This window comes from Melozone crissalis, unplaced genomic scaffold, assembly GCF_028551555.1.
Source record: "Melozone crissalis strain CALT ecotype California unplaced genomic scaffold, PUWL_Pcris_2 ptg000046l_1, whole genome shotgun sequence".
Lineage (NCBI taxonomy): Eukaryota > Metazoa > Chordata > Aves > Passeriformes > Passerellidae > Melozone > Melozone crissalis.
In genome coordinates, this window is record NW_026535824.1 from 10388608 (window position 1) to 10406319 (window position 17712).

A 17712-nucleotide genomic window follows, 5' to 3' on the forward strand; every position below is an offset into this window, starting at 1 on the left:
ACAGAGCAGCTCCCCTAGCCCTTCGCTGAGTTCCAGCCACTGCTCTTGCCTTGCACAGCTGTCTCTGCTCTCCCTGGGCACAGCAGGAAACCCTCTCAAAATGCCTTTGGCCATCATCCTCCCTTAGTCCTGGGACAGGAGATGCTGCTGAGCTCCTCAGCCTCAGAAGCTGCTTGAGCTGATGGAATCCTACCCCAGGACTTGCCCCGTCCCCATTCCATGACCCCACTGCTGCAGAGCAGAGCTGACCCCTTGGTGTCCATGGGCAGAGCCCCTGCTCATCACAGCAATGGGGCCAGATCCCAGCAAAATTCCAGGCACGGGGCTGAAGGAAGAGCTCTGAGAAAAGGAAAACTGGGGGGCACAGAGCAACAGGGGCAGGGCTGGGAGAAAGGGCTTGGACGGAGCTCAGCAAAGTCTGCCCTGACTTGTCACTGTCTCCCCTTTGAACAGCTCCCCATGACCCACTGTCTCTCAGCCGGTATCGGCATTAATTGTTGCAATAAAGGTGGTGTATTGGGATGGCCCCAGATTTGCCAGGCTCCACAACATTTGCCCTGTGCACCTGACCTTGTTGGGGTCATTATCATGCTGTCCATCCCTCCCAAAGAGTACCTCCAATACCGTCACTTCTCTCAGCTGTTGGATCCCATCCTCAAGAGTCTTCCAGTGCATTTTATGGTGCTGCTCCTGCATTCTCTCCCTGTGAACAAACCTCTCTCTGACACTTATTAAAAGCCGCTCCCAGAGGGAAAAGGACCCTGGCTCCCTTACAAAAATCTGATTGATACCTGAGTGCTGGGTCAAGCGTCCCAAATTCCTTGCCTCACCACCATCCAACTGGACACCTGTACCCATAAGATCCCAGACCCAGAGTAACCAGGTTGTATAAGCCTCACGTCCCTGTCGTACAATGTCTTTGTGCAGATTACAGAGACTTCTGTACATCAGGGACTCAGTGATGATCTCAACCATTGGCTCCCCTGTGAGTTGTGAGGGCCCTCCATTCTTATCCTTGTCTGGGTGCTCTGATTTCATCTTAGACCTCCTCGTTTCCACAGGGGCAACTGCTTCTGGCTGTGACTGCCTTTGCAGTTCAGCTGGAACCAGGACAGTTGTAACATCTGTGGGTTCCGCTGCTGCACCATCAGACTCTCCCTCTTTGAGGCAGGAGGAGGTTTTCTCACCAGCTGGGGAAGTGTATTCCTTCAGCATCCAGCCCATCTCACACATCTCCTTCACCAGACCCCCCACCCAATCTGCGTGGTTCATTTCTGAGGTGGGCTGTGGGGCATGGTCAGGCTCTGGGGTGTTGAGGATTTTTTGCAGGTTGAGGAGCTCTTGCTAGACAATGGCCATATTCAGCCGATGCACAATCCAGCCTGCTTGTACTAGTGGACAATGAACACATTCACAAATAATGGATAATGGACATATTAAGAAATGGGGTCAGTATATCCTTGAGAAAGATACAAGAAGAAGAGTCATCAGGAATCAGCAAATTTGTCAGCAAGCTTGGGAGAGTGAGAAAAAAGAGAAAGCAATGGGTGGGCCAGACAACCACAGCAAGATGCACAAAAAATTAGATGATCTAATCAGCATTTTAATTCAGATGTGTAAACAGCTAGGATTAACCAATCATGTATTAGCTAGAGATGTGTGGGCAGTAGAAAATTATTATAAATCTAGTCTTTTTAGGGATAATAAATTTGGCTTCACTGGATCATACTGGTCGTGGTGTGATGTCCCTGAACCTCCACACCCCACAACTGGGCTCCTGGAAGTCTTCATCTATGTCACATTCCGTGGGTTTTTATTTACTCCTTATTTGTCCATCCTGTAGAAAAGGATTGGTGTCAGTGGGAAACTGACATTGCTTGTTTGAAGGGGAGCCCACCCATCCTGCCTGAGGATGATGAACTCCTCTGTTTTAAAGCCTCTTTTTGAGGGTCTCTTCTTGGGTCTTCTACAGGTTGGTTTTTTGTTTCCTCTCCCCCAGGCTGTCCTGGCCTGTGCTGGGAAAAGCCCAGTGCAGGGACATCTGTGCACCCTGGGATCCCAGGGTCCCGGGCATCTGCATGGGGATGGGCAACATAACAAAGGACTGTCTGGAGGCCTTTGGAAATGGGAATTTATGGACAGGTGGGACTGCTCAATCTGACTGCACCACGCCCTTACCTCTGGATCTCCTTCCTGCTTGGCAGGGTTCAGTTTCCAGGTAGTGTGGGCAAGGAGTGGCACTCACCTGCACAGAAAGGCTTCTGCCTTTTGTCCCTGTAGCTAAACCCAGGGTGAGAGTCCTCCTTTAGTGCTCAAAGAAAGGAAAGGAAATCCCAGAAGGGATGTGCTCTGTCTTTGAAACCATTACCAATTGTGAGGAACATCCCTCACTAGAGTAGGATGTGTCCCTGATCAAAGAAGGTCACCCTTCTGACCAAACTGATCCCAGCCCAAAAGCCAGGCCTTATGCTGGGCTCTGGAAGGGGTTCTGCAGGCAATGTGCTCAGGGGAGAGACCTCCATTGGCCTCACTTCTCTCAGGGACAACACATCCCATCCCATCCCATCCCAAGGGTTCCCAAGGATGGCCACAGACAAGAGGAATGGGATCCAGCACACTTAACGACTGCGTCGAATATCAGGTTTAGGACTTTCCCAACCAGACAGTCATGAACCACATATCCTGAATTTGAAGTACATTTGAAAATAAAATAAAAAATAAAACCAGGATATTTAACAAGGACCTTTCCCCAAGGAACTCCAGGGCTGCACTGAGCAGGTTCTGGGGCAGAACACATTCCACAGCTGGCCCAGGAGCCCCACAGCAGTGCTGGGGGGTCCCTGACCCTCGGGCCCACTGAGGCTCTCCTGGGCCAGGGAGCTGCCTCAGCTGCCACAGCACTCAGGCACCACACAGGTGCCTCAGTCCCACCAGAGCACAGCCACCCACGAGAGGGTGAGACTCTTCTGCCACACACCAGGAGTGGAGAGGAACCTCCCAGGCCCCTTCACTGTCCCTTGGCACATTCATTTCAGCCTGACCCTCAAAGCCCTGCTCAGCAACATCCCCCACTAGAGTAGGATGTGTCCCTGGTCAAAGGAGGTCACCCCTCTGACCAAACTGATCCCAGCCCAAAGGACAGGCCTTCTGCTGTGCTCTGGAAGGGGTTCTGCAGGCAACGTGCTCAGGGGCGAGATCTCCATTGGCCTCACTTCTCTAAGGGATAACACATCCCATCCTATCCCAAGGGTTCCCAGGATTACTACTGCAACAACACATCGTCAGAAGGGTAAAACTAACCTGTCTCATGACGGTCTAAACCAAGCTCAGATTCCCTATTAGTGGGTGAACAATCCAACGCTTGGTGAATTCTGCTTCACAATGATAGGAAGAGCCGACATCGAAGGATCAAAAAGCGATGTCGCTATGAACGCTTGGCCGCCACAAGCCAGTTATCCCTGTGGTAACTTTTCTGACACCTACTGCTTAAAACCCAAAAAGCCAGAAGGATCGTGAGGCCCCGCTTTCACGGTCTGTATTCATACTGAAAATCAAGACCAAGCGAGCTTTTGCCCTTCTGCTCCACCGGAGGTTTCCGTCCTCCCTGAGCTTGCCTTAGGACACCTGCGTTATGCTTTGACAGGTGTACCAACCCAGTCAAACTCCCCACCTGCCACTGTCCCTTGAGCAGGTCGCGGCCGCCACGTGCCGGCCGCTTGGCGCCAGAAGCGAGAGCCCCCCTCGGGGCTCGCCCACCCTGCCTCACCAGGTAAGTGATCAGAGTAGTGAAAACGATCAGAGTAGTGTTATTTCACTGACGGCCGGGACACCGGCGGGCGGGTCGCCCCGCACCGCCGAGCGCACGCCTGGCTTCCCACTTATTCTACACCTCTCATGTCTCTTCACAGCGCCAGACTAGAGTCAAACTCAACAGGGTCTTCTTTCCCCGCTGATTCCGCCGAGCCCGTTCCCTTGGCTGTGGTTTCACTGGATAGTAGGCACGGACAGTGGGAATCTTGTTCATCCATTCATGCATGTCGCTAATTACATGACGAGGCATTTGGCTATTTAATAAACACATACAAATTGTATATGTTCCTTTTCCGGGTTAAGTAAGGTGGCCCGTCCACCTGAATGACCAAATTGGAATTTATAGCCCAAAATGGGCCAGACGCGGTTATGACGGATGAACCCCTCCCACCCAAAAACCGATTCCACTGTCCAGCGAACCTGTCGAGAGGAGAGGCCTAGTTTATTTACCAAGTATTTACACAGATACAATTGATCTAGCTTTGCTAACGAATATATATACAATGTCAACGGAGGTGAAGAGTACTTTGGATGCTAGGGCCCACATGGTTCTCTCTAGCCTCGTTTTAGAGAGACCAAGGGCGGTCAGCAACTCAGTATTATTGCCAAACCATTTGGTACGGGCTCCCATGGGGAAACCAACATATTCAATGTCATCAGCATTGGTCAGTTGTTGAATTTGTGTATGAAGGCGCTGATATTTTTGGCCTTCTCCAAGGCGGCCTCACTCAATGAGACACCAGAGTACTCATACCTCACAGTCACATTGACCACAACCGCCTTAGAACCTTTGACAAAGATTAAAACCAATTTAAATAGTTCATTTACATAATCCCTCAGGTGTGGCTCCTCAAAAACTGTCCAACACTCCCTCTTAGCCTCCTCGCTAAGGGTCTCACAGATGGCGTTGTGTCTCTTAATCCTGGCATCTTGAGTGATGGCACAGTTTCTGACAATGTGGGCTGCGGTCTCAAATCTAGCTCCACAATATCTACATGATTGAACAACATTCTCTTGCTTACCCCTAGCCAGGAATTCTCTTGTTGGGTAGACATGCGCTCTGAGTTGTAGGGCCGTAATTAGTTTACAGTGAGGTATGCCCTTAAACTGCCTTATCCAGGCATTACTGATCTCATCATTCTCGAAATGCTCAATCCCATGGCCCTGGGCAACCAGATGGGTCCATTTATGAAATTCTCGTTTCCTCCAGTTACAAGGTCTTGGGTAACGAATCTTAGGGATGGGTGCTTCCCATTCCAGCCAGGCTCCATCATCGCCCCCCAACTCTACCAATGGTAAAGGCTCCCAAATTGATGGGATGGACTCTTGTGTCCCCCCTGCTTTCAACCACAATTTTTCAAATAACCATTCCAGATATACTTCCTTTAGATACTTCACAAGAGTCTCATCCGAATCTATGGAGTCTTCGCGCCTGAATACTTGGAATGAGCAACGCCAACTTGATGAGGTCTAAACCGCCATCTTTAAAACTCGAATACAAGATCGCATCACATGTACTTGGGGGAAGATGAAGCCATTCCTTAACCGTGTTACGAATTAATTGGTCAAGGGATTCAAGTAGGCCCACCTTGACTTCAGTATGGTCAGCCAGATATATCAGTCTCGGGATGGTATAGGTCCTGAGTATATTGACTTTCTGAAGAGGTTTTAAGGGCGAACGACCAATCCGATGAAGCCCATCCATGAGCTTCTCTGATAGTCTAGGATCTGCAAAGCCAGTCCAGGGGTCAACCCATGTGCTGAAGTACCTTTCTGAGCTCCCTGGGTCGATCATGTTAAGGGGGGATCCATTAATCACCCACGTGGGACAATCATTGATAGTATACGAGTCCCTTGTAGGCTTGATGTAAAAGCCATGACATTTTCCCCCCTGCGTACTGAGGCCAGTAAGATTGCAAAAGGCCTCCAAAATTTTGATGTTATGACACATGCCTTCCCAAGAGTCACTCAGCAGCACCAAGTCATCGGCAAATGCCATGGCCGTAAATTTCCAGCCCCCATGATGGAAAACCTCACCTTCATTCTCGAGTTTATATAGAAGGTGGTGCATCACTAAAATTGAGCAGCAAAGGTGACATGGGGTCGCCTTGCTTGACACCTGAACGAATGTATATGGGGTCTGTCCTTTCTCTTCCCATGGAAATGCACGTCTTAACATCCCGATACATTTCCCTCACCAACTCTATCATGTGTGGATCCACCCCTCTCTGGACCAGACCCTCAAATACATGTTGATGACAGACGGTGTCAAATGCCTTAGCAATGTTCACGAACAGAACCCCCAGATGTTTATGCTCTCACTTAGCTGTTCCACCACAAGCTGTAACAACTTGAGGTTTTCGGCACAACCTGATGCGCAAATGAAACCCTGTTGCCGGGGGTTGATGAGACATGCTTTGGACAGCCTCGCAGTAGCGATCCTGGAAAACAGCCTAATCACCATTGAACCAATAGTAATAGGCCTCCAGTTATTGATATCACCAAGCTTCTCTGCATCTGAAGACTTGGGTATCAAGACTGTCCTGCAGTCCCGCAGTCCCGCAGCGCATCTGGAACAGTACCGGTGATAAGCCAGAGGTTGAAGATCTCAGTCAACCGGGAAAACTTTGGGCCTTTTGCAAAAATCTGACCAAAGTGATCCCATCTGGCCCAGGAGCAGAGGTTTTACACATCTCTCTCATGTTCTTATCAATCTCTTTTCCAGTAATTAGGGCCTCGAATGTGGTGTTAGCCGCCTCCTTATATGGAGGGAAATTCAGTAGGCCACCAAATATACCAGATGTATCCCACCTTCTTTTAAATTGATCGTGGAGAACACTTGATGGTAATTGGCACTGAGAGGCTTCCGTGCTGTCCAGGATGACGCATGAGGCGCCTTCTACGTAACTCGTACAGCAGTTGGAACCTCAAGAATTATCCCCTCTTAATAGCTCTTTTGCGTATCCAATTTGATGGAGTTTTGGATGCTTTTTGGCCATGGGAGGCCTGCGTCTTTTGACCCTTGATAGATTTAGTTTGGCTAGGCACACCCAGAATACCAAGAAACTCCTTATAAACATCCTTCACCACCCGACCTGGATCTTGCCCATCAAGAACTTTCTTGAAGGCTTCCCGATACATGGTCAATTTGCCAAACGATAATCCCGCTTTGATGACTTTCTGGAATTGGAGCTTTAACTGTCCCTCCTTGGGCAACTTAGCAGACCTGGCAGGATGTTCAATTCCAGTGGCACCTACTAGTCCTTCATGACCTTTCACGGAGAGACGCCTTTTATCACTAATCTGCTTTGCCATTTTAGTTGGAATATGCTCCGCTATAAGCTGGTTGATATTTCTCTTACTGGCAAACTCGTCCACCAATTGTACCAGAAGAGCCTCTTCCTCCTCAGTCCATACCTGTTTGTGGGCCCCTCAGGCCGATGACTCTTTGGGATGAGAAGCAACAATCCGCTCCACATTTCGCACAAGAGGATGTCTTATCCTCTTGTGCTGACCCAGGCCAATCTTAGTAGCGAACCCATGTTGGCACACCTCACAGACCCATTCCCCAGTGGGAGCCACACACACCACCCCCTTGCAGCGCGGGATGTGACAGGAGATACTGTGGTATTTTAGATTTTGTTTACCACATTTTGAACACCTGAAAATGATCTTTCTCTGCCCGTGTGTCCTTTTGAGATGGTCAATCAGCCCAAACATCCTAGTAAACCGGGTCCCACAACGAGGACAAGATGGTTGTTTGTCAGGCATGGACACGACAGGTGTTCTTGGCGTTGTACCATCACCTTCAGACCCGTGAGGAGCCTCGGGTGTTTTGGGCTCTTTGGTACCTCCCACCGCACTCTCAGCCTCATCCTGGGCTATCCCCATAGGGGAGATCTTATAGGGCTCAGGGAGTTGCCCCAAACCCTACCAAACATCCACATGACGTACACCATTTTCTTTAACAATTTTGGAGTTAAAAAACACCAAACTTGCAAGATCGAATCCCTCTTCCCTGGGCACAGAGGGCATAGATGGTAATTTGGCATCAATGACCCTTAGATGTAATGGGTCAGTCTGAGTGGTAGTCGAGATATAATGCAAAGCCATTTTGTCAGTCCGGTAAGCAATAAAGTGACAAGTCCAAGTGAGGGTAGAAGCATATAGTAGCCAACCCTCTCTCAAACTACCAACTGTGTCAACAACAGCCCATGGACAAGGCTCTGTGCAACAGCGAACTAACTGTGCCAACCTTTTTGTTTCAGCGATTCGTGAAACTATTGTTGGGTGGTGAGTCCAACGATAGGGAGGGCTGATATGCGCCCTCTCCCACACTGGGGCAGAAGTTGACTCAGTTACCACAAGGGTATCTGGCAGGGCCACGAGGAGGTGCAACTTCCGCGGCTATGCCCAGTTAGTAAATATAGTTACTCCCGCTGTTTACCCGCGCTTCATTGAATTTCTTCACTTTGACATTCAGAGCACTGGGCAGAAATCACATTGCGTCAACACCCGCCTCAGGCCTTCACAATGCTTTGTTTTAATTAAGCAGTCGGATTCCCCTGGTCCGCACCAGTTCAAAGCCAGCTGCTAGGCACCGACTGAGGCGGGGCGCTGGCCCGGGGACCCTCCCCCACACAAACTGCTGAGCCAACGCCGGCTGCGGCTGCACGCGTGCTGGCCACACACCGCGGGAACCCCACCTGCGGGAACCACTGGGGCGGCAGTGAGCAATGATGACGGCCGCCGCTGGGGCGCCGGCCGCGGCAAGGCGGAGGGCGGGCGGAGCGGGGGGAAGGTGGCGCCTGCCACAGCCGGGGCAATCCACAGGAAGGGCCCGGCGTGTGTCCAGAGTCGCCACTGTGCACGTGCACGCCCCAGCGCCCGGGCGGGCCACGTGGAGCGCGCTCACCCATGTGCGGCACCTCATCCAGCTGTGGCACGTGCCCAGCCCCACTTCGCGCCCCAGCCCAACCAACCCAGCCCTTAGAGCCAATCCTTATCCCAAAGTTACGGATCCGGCTTGCCGACTTCCCTTACCTACATTGTTCCAACATGCCAGAGGCTGTTCACCTTGGAGACCTGCTGCGGATATGGGTACGGCCCGGCGTGAGACTTACACCCTCTCCCCCGGATTTTCACGGGCCAGCGAGAGCTCACCGGACGCCGCTGGAACCGCGACGCTTTCCAAGGTGAGGGCCCCTCTCTCGGGACAAATCCATTCCAAGGCGCCCGGCCCTTCACAAAGAAAAGAGAACTCTCCTCGAGGCTCCCACCAGCTTCTCTGGGATCGGTTGCGTCACCGCACTGAGTGCCTTGCGGCGCCCGTCTCCGCCACTCTGGATTCGGGGATCTGAACCCGACTCCCTTTCGATTGGCTGAGGGCAACAAAGGCCATCGCCTGCCCTTTCGGAATGGCGCTCACCTATCGCTTAGGACCGACTGACCCATGTTCAACTGCTGTTCACATGGAACCCTGCTCCACTTCGGCCTTTAAAGCTCTCATTTGAATATTTGCTACTACCACTAAGATCTGCACCTGCAGCAGCTCCACCTGGGCCCACGCCCCTGGCTTCGAGGTGCACCGCAGTGGCCCTCCTACTCATCACGGCCTAGCCCCCGCAGGCCTCGCATTGCCAGCGACGGCTGAGTATGGGCCCAATGCTCCAGCGCCATCCATTTTCAGGGCTAGTTCATTCAGCAGGTGAGTTGTTACACGCTCCTTAGCGGATTCCGACTTCCATGGCCACCGTTCTGCTGTCTAGATCAACCAACACCTTTTCTGGGCTCTGATGAGCGTCGGCATCGGGCGCCTTAACCCAGTGTTTGGTTCATCCCGCAGCACCAGTTCTGCTTACCAGAAGGGGCCCACTGAGCACTCACATTCCACGGCGCGGCTCCACGCCAGCGAGCCGGCCCCCTTACCCATTGAAGGTTTGAGAATAGGTTGAGATCGTTTTGGCCCCAAGACCTCTAATCATTTGCTTTACTGGGTAAAACTGCCCATTGCCGAGTGCCAGCTATCATGAGGGAAACTTCGGAGGGAACCAGCTACTAGATGGCTTGATTAGTCTTTTGCCCCTAGACCCGGGTCGGACGACCGATTTGCATGTCAGGACTGCTACGGACCTCAACCAGAGTTTCCTCTGGCTTTGCCCTGCCCAGGCATAGTTCACCATCTTTCGGATCCTAGCATGGACGCTCACGCTCCACCTCCCCGGCCCCGCGAGGAGGCGGCGGGCAAGACGGTCCGGTGGTGCGCCCGGGGCTGCCAGGGGCAACACGTGCCCCGGGATCCCACCTCAGCCGGCGCGCGCCGGCCCTCACCTTCATTGCGCTGCGGTCTTTCGACAACGGTCCCTGACTCGTGCACGTGCTAGACTCCTTGGTCCGTGTTTCAAGATGGGTCGAGTGGGTAGCCAAAATCGCTGTGGATCCCGGGCACCCCAGCGCGGCCCGTGAGCCTAGCCTGGTGGTGCCGCGCGGTCAAAGCGCACTGAGGACAGTCCAGGCCAGTTGACAGCAGCGCCAGAGACTGGCAGGCCCAGCCCCCACACCCCTGCGCGAAACGCCGTGCTGCGAGGATGCCACCCCCCCCCCCCCCCCCCGTGAGAGGCGGGGAAACGATGCCCCCCACCACGGCGCTGCTGATGTGGGGGGAGGAGGGCGCAGCGGCAGTCCTTTTCCTCGGCCCTGGGATTCGGCGAGACCTGCTGCCCGAGGGCTGTAACACCCACCGCTGCTCGCGCGGCACTGGACCACCTGCCCGTCGGACCACCTGCCCGTCGGAGGCCTTCCCAGTCGACCTGGAGCCGGTCGTGGCGCACCATCACAGAGGAAATGTGCCCGGACAGGGCCAGCTGCCGGCTGGGCGGCAGTCCCCGCACCGGCCTGCACCCCCCAGCCTGCCTCCGTGGATGGGGTTCGCCCAGGGGACGGAAGGGAGGCAGAGGCGAGGTTCCGCTGAACCTGTGCCGACCACAACTCACCAGGTTGAATCCTCTGGGCGGACTGCATGGGCCCCACCCGTTTACCTCTTAATGGCTTCACGTCCTCTTGAACTCTCTCTTCAAAGTTCTTTTCAACTTTCCCTTACGGTACTTGTTGGCTATTGGTCTCATGCCAGTATTTAGCCTTAGATGGAGTTTACCACCCGCTTTGGGCTGCACTCCAAAGCAACCCAACTCCGAGAAGGCCCGGGCCCAGCGTGCCAGGGGCCGCTACCGGCCTCACACCGTCCACGGACTGCGGCCTCGATCACAAGGACTTGGGTCCCCCGAGAGCGCCGCCAGGGATTGGGACTTCCGTATGTCACATGTCCCGCACCCCACTGCGGGGCAGGGATTCGGCGCTGGGCTTTTCCCGCTTCACTCACCATTACTGAGGGAATCCTCGTTAGTTTCTTTTCCTTGGCTGACTAATATGCTTAAATTCAGCGAGTTGCCACGTCTGATCTGAGGTCGCAAGGCCAAAGCTTGGCCGCACCTCCTGGCCCATGCAGCTCCTAAAGAAGCAGCATGCCAACAGGCCAACAGCCAGCCAGCTTCTCCCACCTATTACCCTCACCTTCCTCCCCACTGGCACCCACGCGCCAGGGGAAAATAAAGCCAGAGGGAGAGAAGCGGAGACAGAGTGCCCCATCCCGGAGATGAGAACCGAAAAGGGAGTGTGGCAGAGACAGCCCTGATGGGGGACCAGGCGGCACGTGATGGCCTTGGTGGAGAGAGAGAGAAAAGCCATGGTGCTATTTGCGCCCTGAGACCACGACAGAAGAGGAGGAGGGCAGGCGAAAGGAGGAGGGGGTCGGAACATCTGTCCCCAGCGCTCTCGCCTCACGCGCACATGCAGTGGCACAGTACCCCCGCAGTATCCACCTGCAGACAGCCGCCCACGTGGGGCGGAGGCTGGGGGCGAGGCTTGCGCCTCATCTCCCTCTTGCCCTCTCCCTTCTCTTGGCCCACGGCGGTGCTTTCAATGCTGTCTCTTACTCTCCTCAGCTGCCACCACCACCGTACCGCGGTACGGGCCCTGCAAGGACAAACTCTGCCCCAGTGGCTCACTCCCGGAGTGGGGAACTACGGAGCAGTCCCTGAGCCTGCATATAGGGGGATGAAAGCCCTGCACGGCAACAATGACGATGACGGCCATGACGATGATGATGCCTGCTGGGTCACAGGGAAAAAATTGAGGCCGCCGAGGGAAACGCATCCCTTGCCAAACCCCTGACCGCCTTTCCCTCCGGGCACCGGTGAGCCACCATCACCACCGCTGCTGACCACAGTCAACTGGCCTGTGAGGCAACCCCAGCTGAACCACCGTGGTGGTCGCTGGACGGCGACTGATCGTCAAGCAACACTCAGACGGGCGTAGCCCTGGGAGGAACATGGGGCCGCAAGTGTGTTTAAAGTGTGGATGACCAATGTGTCCTGCAATTCACATTAATTCTTGCAGCTAGCTGCATTCTTCATTAATGCACGAGCCGAGTGATCCACCACTAAGAGTTGTCTGGCTTTCGGCACCAATCCCACACCTGTGGAGGGGCTGGGACCGCTCACATGGGGCGCCCCTTTCTCTTGTGCTGAGGACGTGCGGGCGCGTGCCTGGCTTTGACCGTCCTTACTTGATAGTCAGGAGTGCAGATATAGGAGATCCAGCCACACTGAACTGGAATTCTTCCTCAAACCTCCCCACTATGGTGGCACTGAAGGAGATCTGAGCAGTCTGGGTCCCACCTGGTGCAATGATGCCCTCCTCAGGCGCAAACTTGAAGCAGAAGCCCACGTTTGCAGTTGAAGGGCTATAGGTGAAGGGAGCATCAATAGCTCCTAGGTTTATCAGTTCCACCTGCAGCAGCAAGAAAGCAAAATGGAAATATATGTGGAATCTTCCCTTCTTGTGAGTTATTGTCTAATGACACAATTAATGCCCAGAAATAGCAGACGATGCTATGAATGGCAAAAAAATACAACAGGACAAGTTCTGCCCTTGGGTTTTCATGCAAAGCAGTGGCAACTCCACAGAACTGGAGTCCACAACCCTGGGGTTATCCCATGGACACAGAGCAGTGCACCTCTGCTCAGCACCACCAAGTTCGTTCAGACCTGGCCCTGAGAGCAACGTGGGCTGATTGCAGCTGCGTAGGGAATCACCCCAGAGCTGCTGCTGCCCCACTGAGCACAGCTCCAACAGCACCATCTACTCATTCACCTTTTCCCATGTCATGAAAACAATACATTGATTATGAGGCATCAGCATCAAAATGTATAGACAGCATCATCTTTTGGTAAGAAAACTCAGCATGTCTTTGCATCCCACAGCCAAGCTTTTGGAAGTGTCTGGCATGATGTAGTGCCTCATTTTCTACCTCTTTCAGCTGCTCCCTCTTTGGTTTTTTTTGCAAACTTGACACTATTGAGGAGGAGGCAAATAGGTAGAAAAATGCTTTGCTTTATTCTCAGGAACACTTTTCTCTTTCTAGAGCCAGAGATGCACCAAGGCTGAAGTGTGGTGAGGGACTGGTCAGCAAGGGAAAGAACTCCCAAGCCCTGTGCAAGGGCCAGCACTGAGCCAGGAGGCTGGATGGCTTTCCTGTGACTTGCAGCAATAAGCAGGAGACACTTGACTGGAAGCTGTCTGCAGTGGACTGAAGCTCAAAGGCAGCCAGTTTCTTCCAGCTGCTTCTGAACAGCCCAGTCCAAAGGTGCCTTGTGTCTGGCACTGCCACAAAAGCCTCTGAACATCCCTTTTTGACCCAGGCTTCGTTTCATGTGTCAAGGGGTTGTTTTGCAGCAAGCCTCCCAGCTGATTCCCAAGGAAGGAACTGGGGCTTCATGAACAACAGACACACCTTTCAGACCCTCCCAGATTTCACCAGTAGATCAAATATTCCCTGCTCACAACTGCCCAGGTTGGCAGCAATTCCACACTTCCACCAGGCTTGCTCCTGCCTCAGGAGCCATCAGGATCCACCCCAAGCCCTGCTGCTCACCTCATAGATGTGGGGGCGTTGATAGAAATGTTCCCAAGGTTCAGAGTAGGAGAGCTGAATTCTTCCAAGGGTCCTTGGCCTTCTCCTGAGAGGTGCAGGGGCAGCCTGCTCTCACAGCCTGGGGAGAGATGTCCATTGCAGTACAATCATTCCCTCTGTTATACTCTATTTTCCAGGCTGCCTCAGTGCTAGTCCCTGACTCTGAGCTGGATGCAACCAGCTCCTGATGCTGCAGGAGAGGATATGGACCCTCCTCTTCCCTCAGCCTTGGGGTTGACTTCTAATTACTAACCCATTCCTTGGGCTGCTTTCCAATTTCAGCCACCAGTCTGCTGAGTTTAAAACATCTCTGCTGCCTTGTAGTGACAGGCCAAGGAGTTACAGGTCTAAATTGAAAGAAAGGAAATTTAGCTTAGATATTAGGAAATTTTTTACTCTGAGGGTGGTGAGACACTGGAGCAGGTTCCCCAGGGCTGTTGTGGAGGTTCCAGCCCTGAAAGTGTTCCAAGCAAGGCTGGATGGGGCATGGAGCTACCTGTTCTAGGGGGAGGTGTTCCTGCCCAGAGGCTTTTAAGGTCCATTCCATCCTTAACATACTCTGGTTCTATGCTGTCCTTCCCATGCACTTAGTGGAGCTTTGAAATCATTCAGTGAAGGCACAAAGCTCCTTCTGAGTTTGGCAATTCCCAAACTACCTGGCCCAGGAGCACAGGACTTTGTTGCCAAAGTCCCCAACTCCTGACACTCAGCACTGTGTTCTATTTCCACAGACAGAGCTGCAAGGGCTCAATTCCCACAAAGAGAGAGAGGCAGGTGCTGGCCAAGGCTGCTCCTTCTACCAACACCCTGGGCTCAGGGGGGCTCAGTCACCTCTGCTCTGCTGCTGTCTGGGCACTGGGAGGTGATCCAGGCTCAGGGAACACATTTCTAACTCAGTGCCTGCTGCCTGATGATGGATCCATGTCAAATGGATGCATCATCCTGGAGGCCAGGGGCCTGCAGGGGCTGAGTGCTCGTTCACTAAAGCTGTTCTGCTCTGCAGCTCTCTGGCCTTTGAGGGATTGCTGGCAAAGCCATGGCATGAAAACCTCTCCCTGCACTGCCTGGGCTGTTCTGGGATCAGTCAGGCACACACAGCATTCTGAGCCCTGGCCTGGCACAGGAGACTCCCTGGGACCTGCAGGGCCAGGGGGGAAGTGCCAGCACTGCCCTGCTGACCAGGGACTCTTCCCAGCACTTCCATGGGAGCCCAGTGGGCTCAGGCTTGCACCATGGCTTCACTGAGGGGGAGAGAAGCAGGGCAAAGGAGCTGTACCTGAGATGCTGCAGTAAGCCACACTGCCATTCTCCAGTGCTTCCAGGGGTTTGAAGGTCATCTTGATTTTGGCCAAACAATTCAGCCCGATTTCTCCCTCCTACAGCAGAAAGAGACAGCAAAACACTTCTCTTCAAACTTCACATTTCTTGTTTTCAACCACACCTGTAAGCCTCTGTTTAGAGCATTAGTAATGAGTGAAAAACACAAGAAGCCCAAGGAAACACTCAAAACCCAGCTCAACACAGCACTAGAAGCTCTCAATGCTCAGCTGTTCAGCTCCCACTCTCCACAATACTCCTGCTACTCTGACAAAGGCTCTTGGTCACATCATGCTGCTGTCAGCTACAGTGGGATGCAACTGCCACTGTGCACTGGTGGCTCTTCACAAGAAGAGAACATGACCCCTGTCCTGGGTTGACTATATGCTGCTTTTATCCCAAATCGTCTTATTCTGTTTATGCTGAATAATAAGTGTTGCACCTTTAAGACTTGTTGCAGAGAGTGAAGGGGGGAGAGAAAAAGCAGCAGTTTGTTTTCAGACACTGCACTCACTCCTCCACACTCCTGCTCCTGGACTGCATTGTCTGCGGCTGGACAGACAGCGGGACAGAGCTCTCCTCTGCTTTTAGTTAATTTAGCTTGCTGAGGCAAAGAAGTTCCCTGGACTGTGGAGTTTTTTTCCCTTTTCTTTGGACCTGTTCAAAACTGCTCTGGACTGAACACCAGAAGAGCATTGGCAGCTCCAGCTGCGGCCACCGGGCCGGGCCTGGCCTGCGACATTTCCAGGACCAGAGGGACTGATCAGAGACTGAGTGAGCTGAGCTGCAACCCAGGGAGGGACTTTCTGAGTTTGTCATCTCTTTTGGAGCAGCAAGGGGTTTTATTGATTAATACTGTTTAGGGTTTATTGTTTAATAAACAGGTTTTTTCCCCTTCAAGGAGGTCTTTTCTCCAGGACCAGCTGGGGGAGGGGCCGATTGAATCTGCTTTCCTAGAGGAGCCCCTTTGGGGGTTCTCTCCCAAATTTGCCTGGAACCAGAACCTTGGAAATAAAAATATTAGTTTAACCTGCTTTAAAAGAAGGCAGAGGCTGGCATTATTCTAGGGTTTACTCCAAGATGAGAAGGGATGTTGCACTGTGCAGACACCAGGCCTTCATTGCCTCTCACAATGCCAGTACTCAGAATCAGGGCTCTGGTTGATATGAGGACGTGGTGGTTTGCTTGCAGAAACAGAAAAGGAAAAGGTTTTCTGTCCCTGTGTGCAGGACAACTCCAAAGGCCCATTTCAACCTTCCACCCTTGTGTCCAGGCTCACAGAGGACACTGGAAGGGACACTCAGAAATAGTGCAAGGCGTGGTTACAGGAGGGGATTGGCATTTCTATGATTAGCCTTAGGCTGAATTTGGCCTCACTTTCCCAGCAAAACATTGCAAGCTTCAGGTCAGTGTGTGAGCTGGCAGTGCTCCAACAGCCTCTGCTGAACCTCACGTGTGGGGGGAGCCCCTACCTACAAGAACTGCTCCCTGTGGACACTGCAAGGACACGCACAGAGTGCCCTTGAGCTCAGGCCCTGGCAGCACAGCTTGGCCTTGTCAGGCTCCCAGCCCTGCCTTGAGCCTCCAGGGCAGAAATGCTTTTAGCATTTGGCATTTTTAGGCGAGCTCTGCAGGTGCACCAGAAACTCAATGTCTTCCCTCCCAGCACATCGAGCCAGCTGAGGATCTGCCCAGTGACCACAGCTGGGGGTAGAGTGGATGGGAGGAGGAAGAGGGGGAGGAGGATGAGGAGGAAGAAGAGGAGGAAAATGAGGTCTCAGCTATCACTTACCATTGGCTCAATGAAAAAAATGTCATCAGAGAACAGCATGGGGTCTTGGTGCAACTTTGCCTTCTCCCCCAGGAGCCTCAGGAGGGCAGTGTGATCTTCACCAGAGCCCTTCTCCTTCCCTGTTTCTTTCCCCTCCATTAATTTTTCCAGCCACAGCTCTCTCCGTGTCCACAGGAATTGATGCTGCCTGCAGCCACAGGAGAGACAAAGCCAGCAGACTGTTTAATAAGCCACAGATTGGCAGAGAGAAGTGTGAGTGCAGGAGAGCAAAGCACTTGGGGAGGAGCAGCAGTGTGAGAGATGAGTAATGTGATGATTTATCAAAAAGCAGGATGCCCCAACACAGAGAACGATTGGCAGCTGACTCCGTTGATTCACAAGGCTGAACAGTTGCTTTATTAAACTATATTATATTACATTGTACTACACTATATTAAAGATGCATACTACAAAGAATACTAAAGAATACTAAAGAATACTAAAGAAAACTTGTGACTGTCTCCAGACAGCCAAGACAAAGCTTTTTCCAATTGGCCAAGGAAACAAAACAATCCTCAGCAGAATCCAACTGACAAATCATTTCAGGTAAAGAATCTTCCTAACACATTCCACATGATAGAGATAAGAATTGTTTTCTTTCTTTTCTCTGTGATTCTCCAGGAAAAAAAAAACCTTGAGAGAGAGAATTATGTGTTTCTGTTCAGAGAATGTGAATGCCACAATGATTGACTCTCACAATTAACAGACAAATACCATGTACAGA

General features: G+C 52.5%; 1 protein-coding gene and 2 pseudogenes across 1 annotated transcript; all 3 read right to left on the reverse strand.

Annotated features, from left to right (window-relative positions):
* Positions 1 to 3273: 3273 nt before the first annotated feature.
* LOC128943569 (28S ribosomal RNA) lies at positions 3274 to 11276 on the reverse strand (annotated as a pseudogene).
* An 887-nt stretch (positions 11277 to 12163) lies between these two features.
* On the reverse strand, positions 12164 to 12316 carry LOC128943561 (5.8S ribosomal RNA; annotated as a pseudogene).
* A 53-nt stretch (positions 12317 to 12369) lies between these two features.
* On the reverse strand, positions 12370 to 15188 carry LOC128943444 (hydrocephalus-inducing protein homolog). Its single transcript, XM_054286387.1, has 2 exons — positions 15117 to 15188; positions 12370 to 12657 (listed from the first exon to the last, which is right to left on the reverse strand). The coding sequence occupies exons 1-2, from the start codon at positions 15144 to 15146 to the stop codon at positions 12430 to 12432; spliced, it is 258 nt and encodes an 85-aa protein (XP_054142362.1). The 5' UTR covers positions 15147 to 15188; the 3' UTR covers positions 12370 to 12429.
* Positions 15189 to 17712: the final 2524 nt, after the last annotated feature.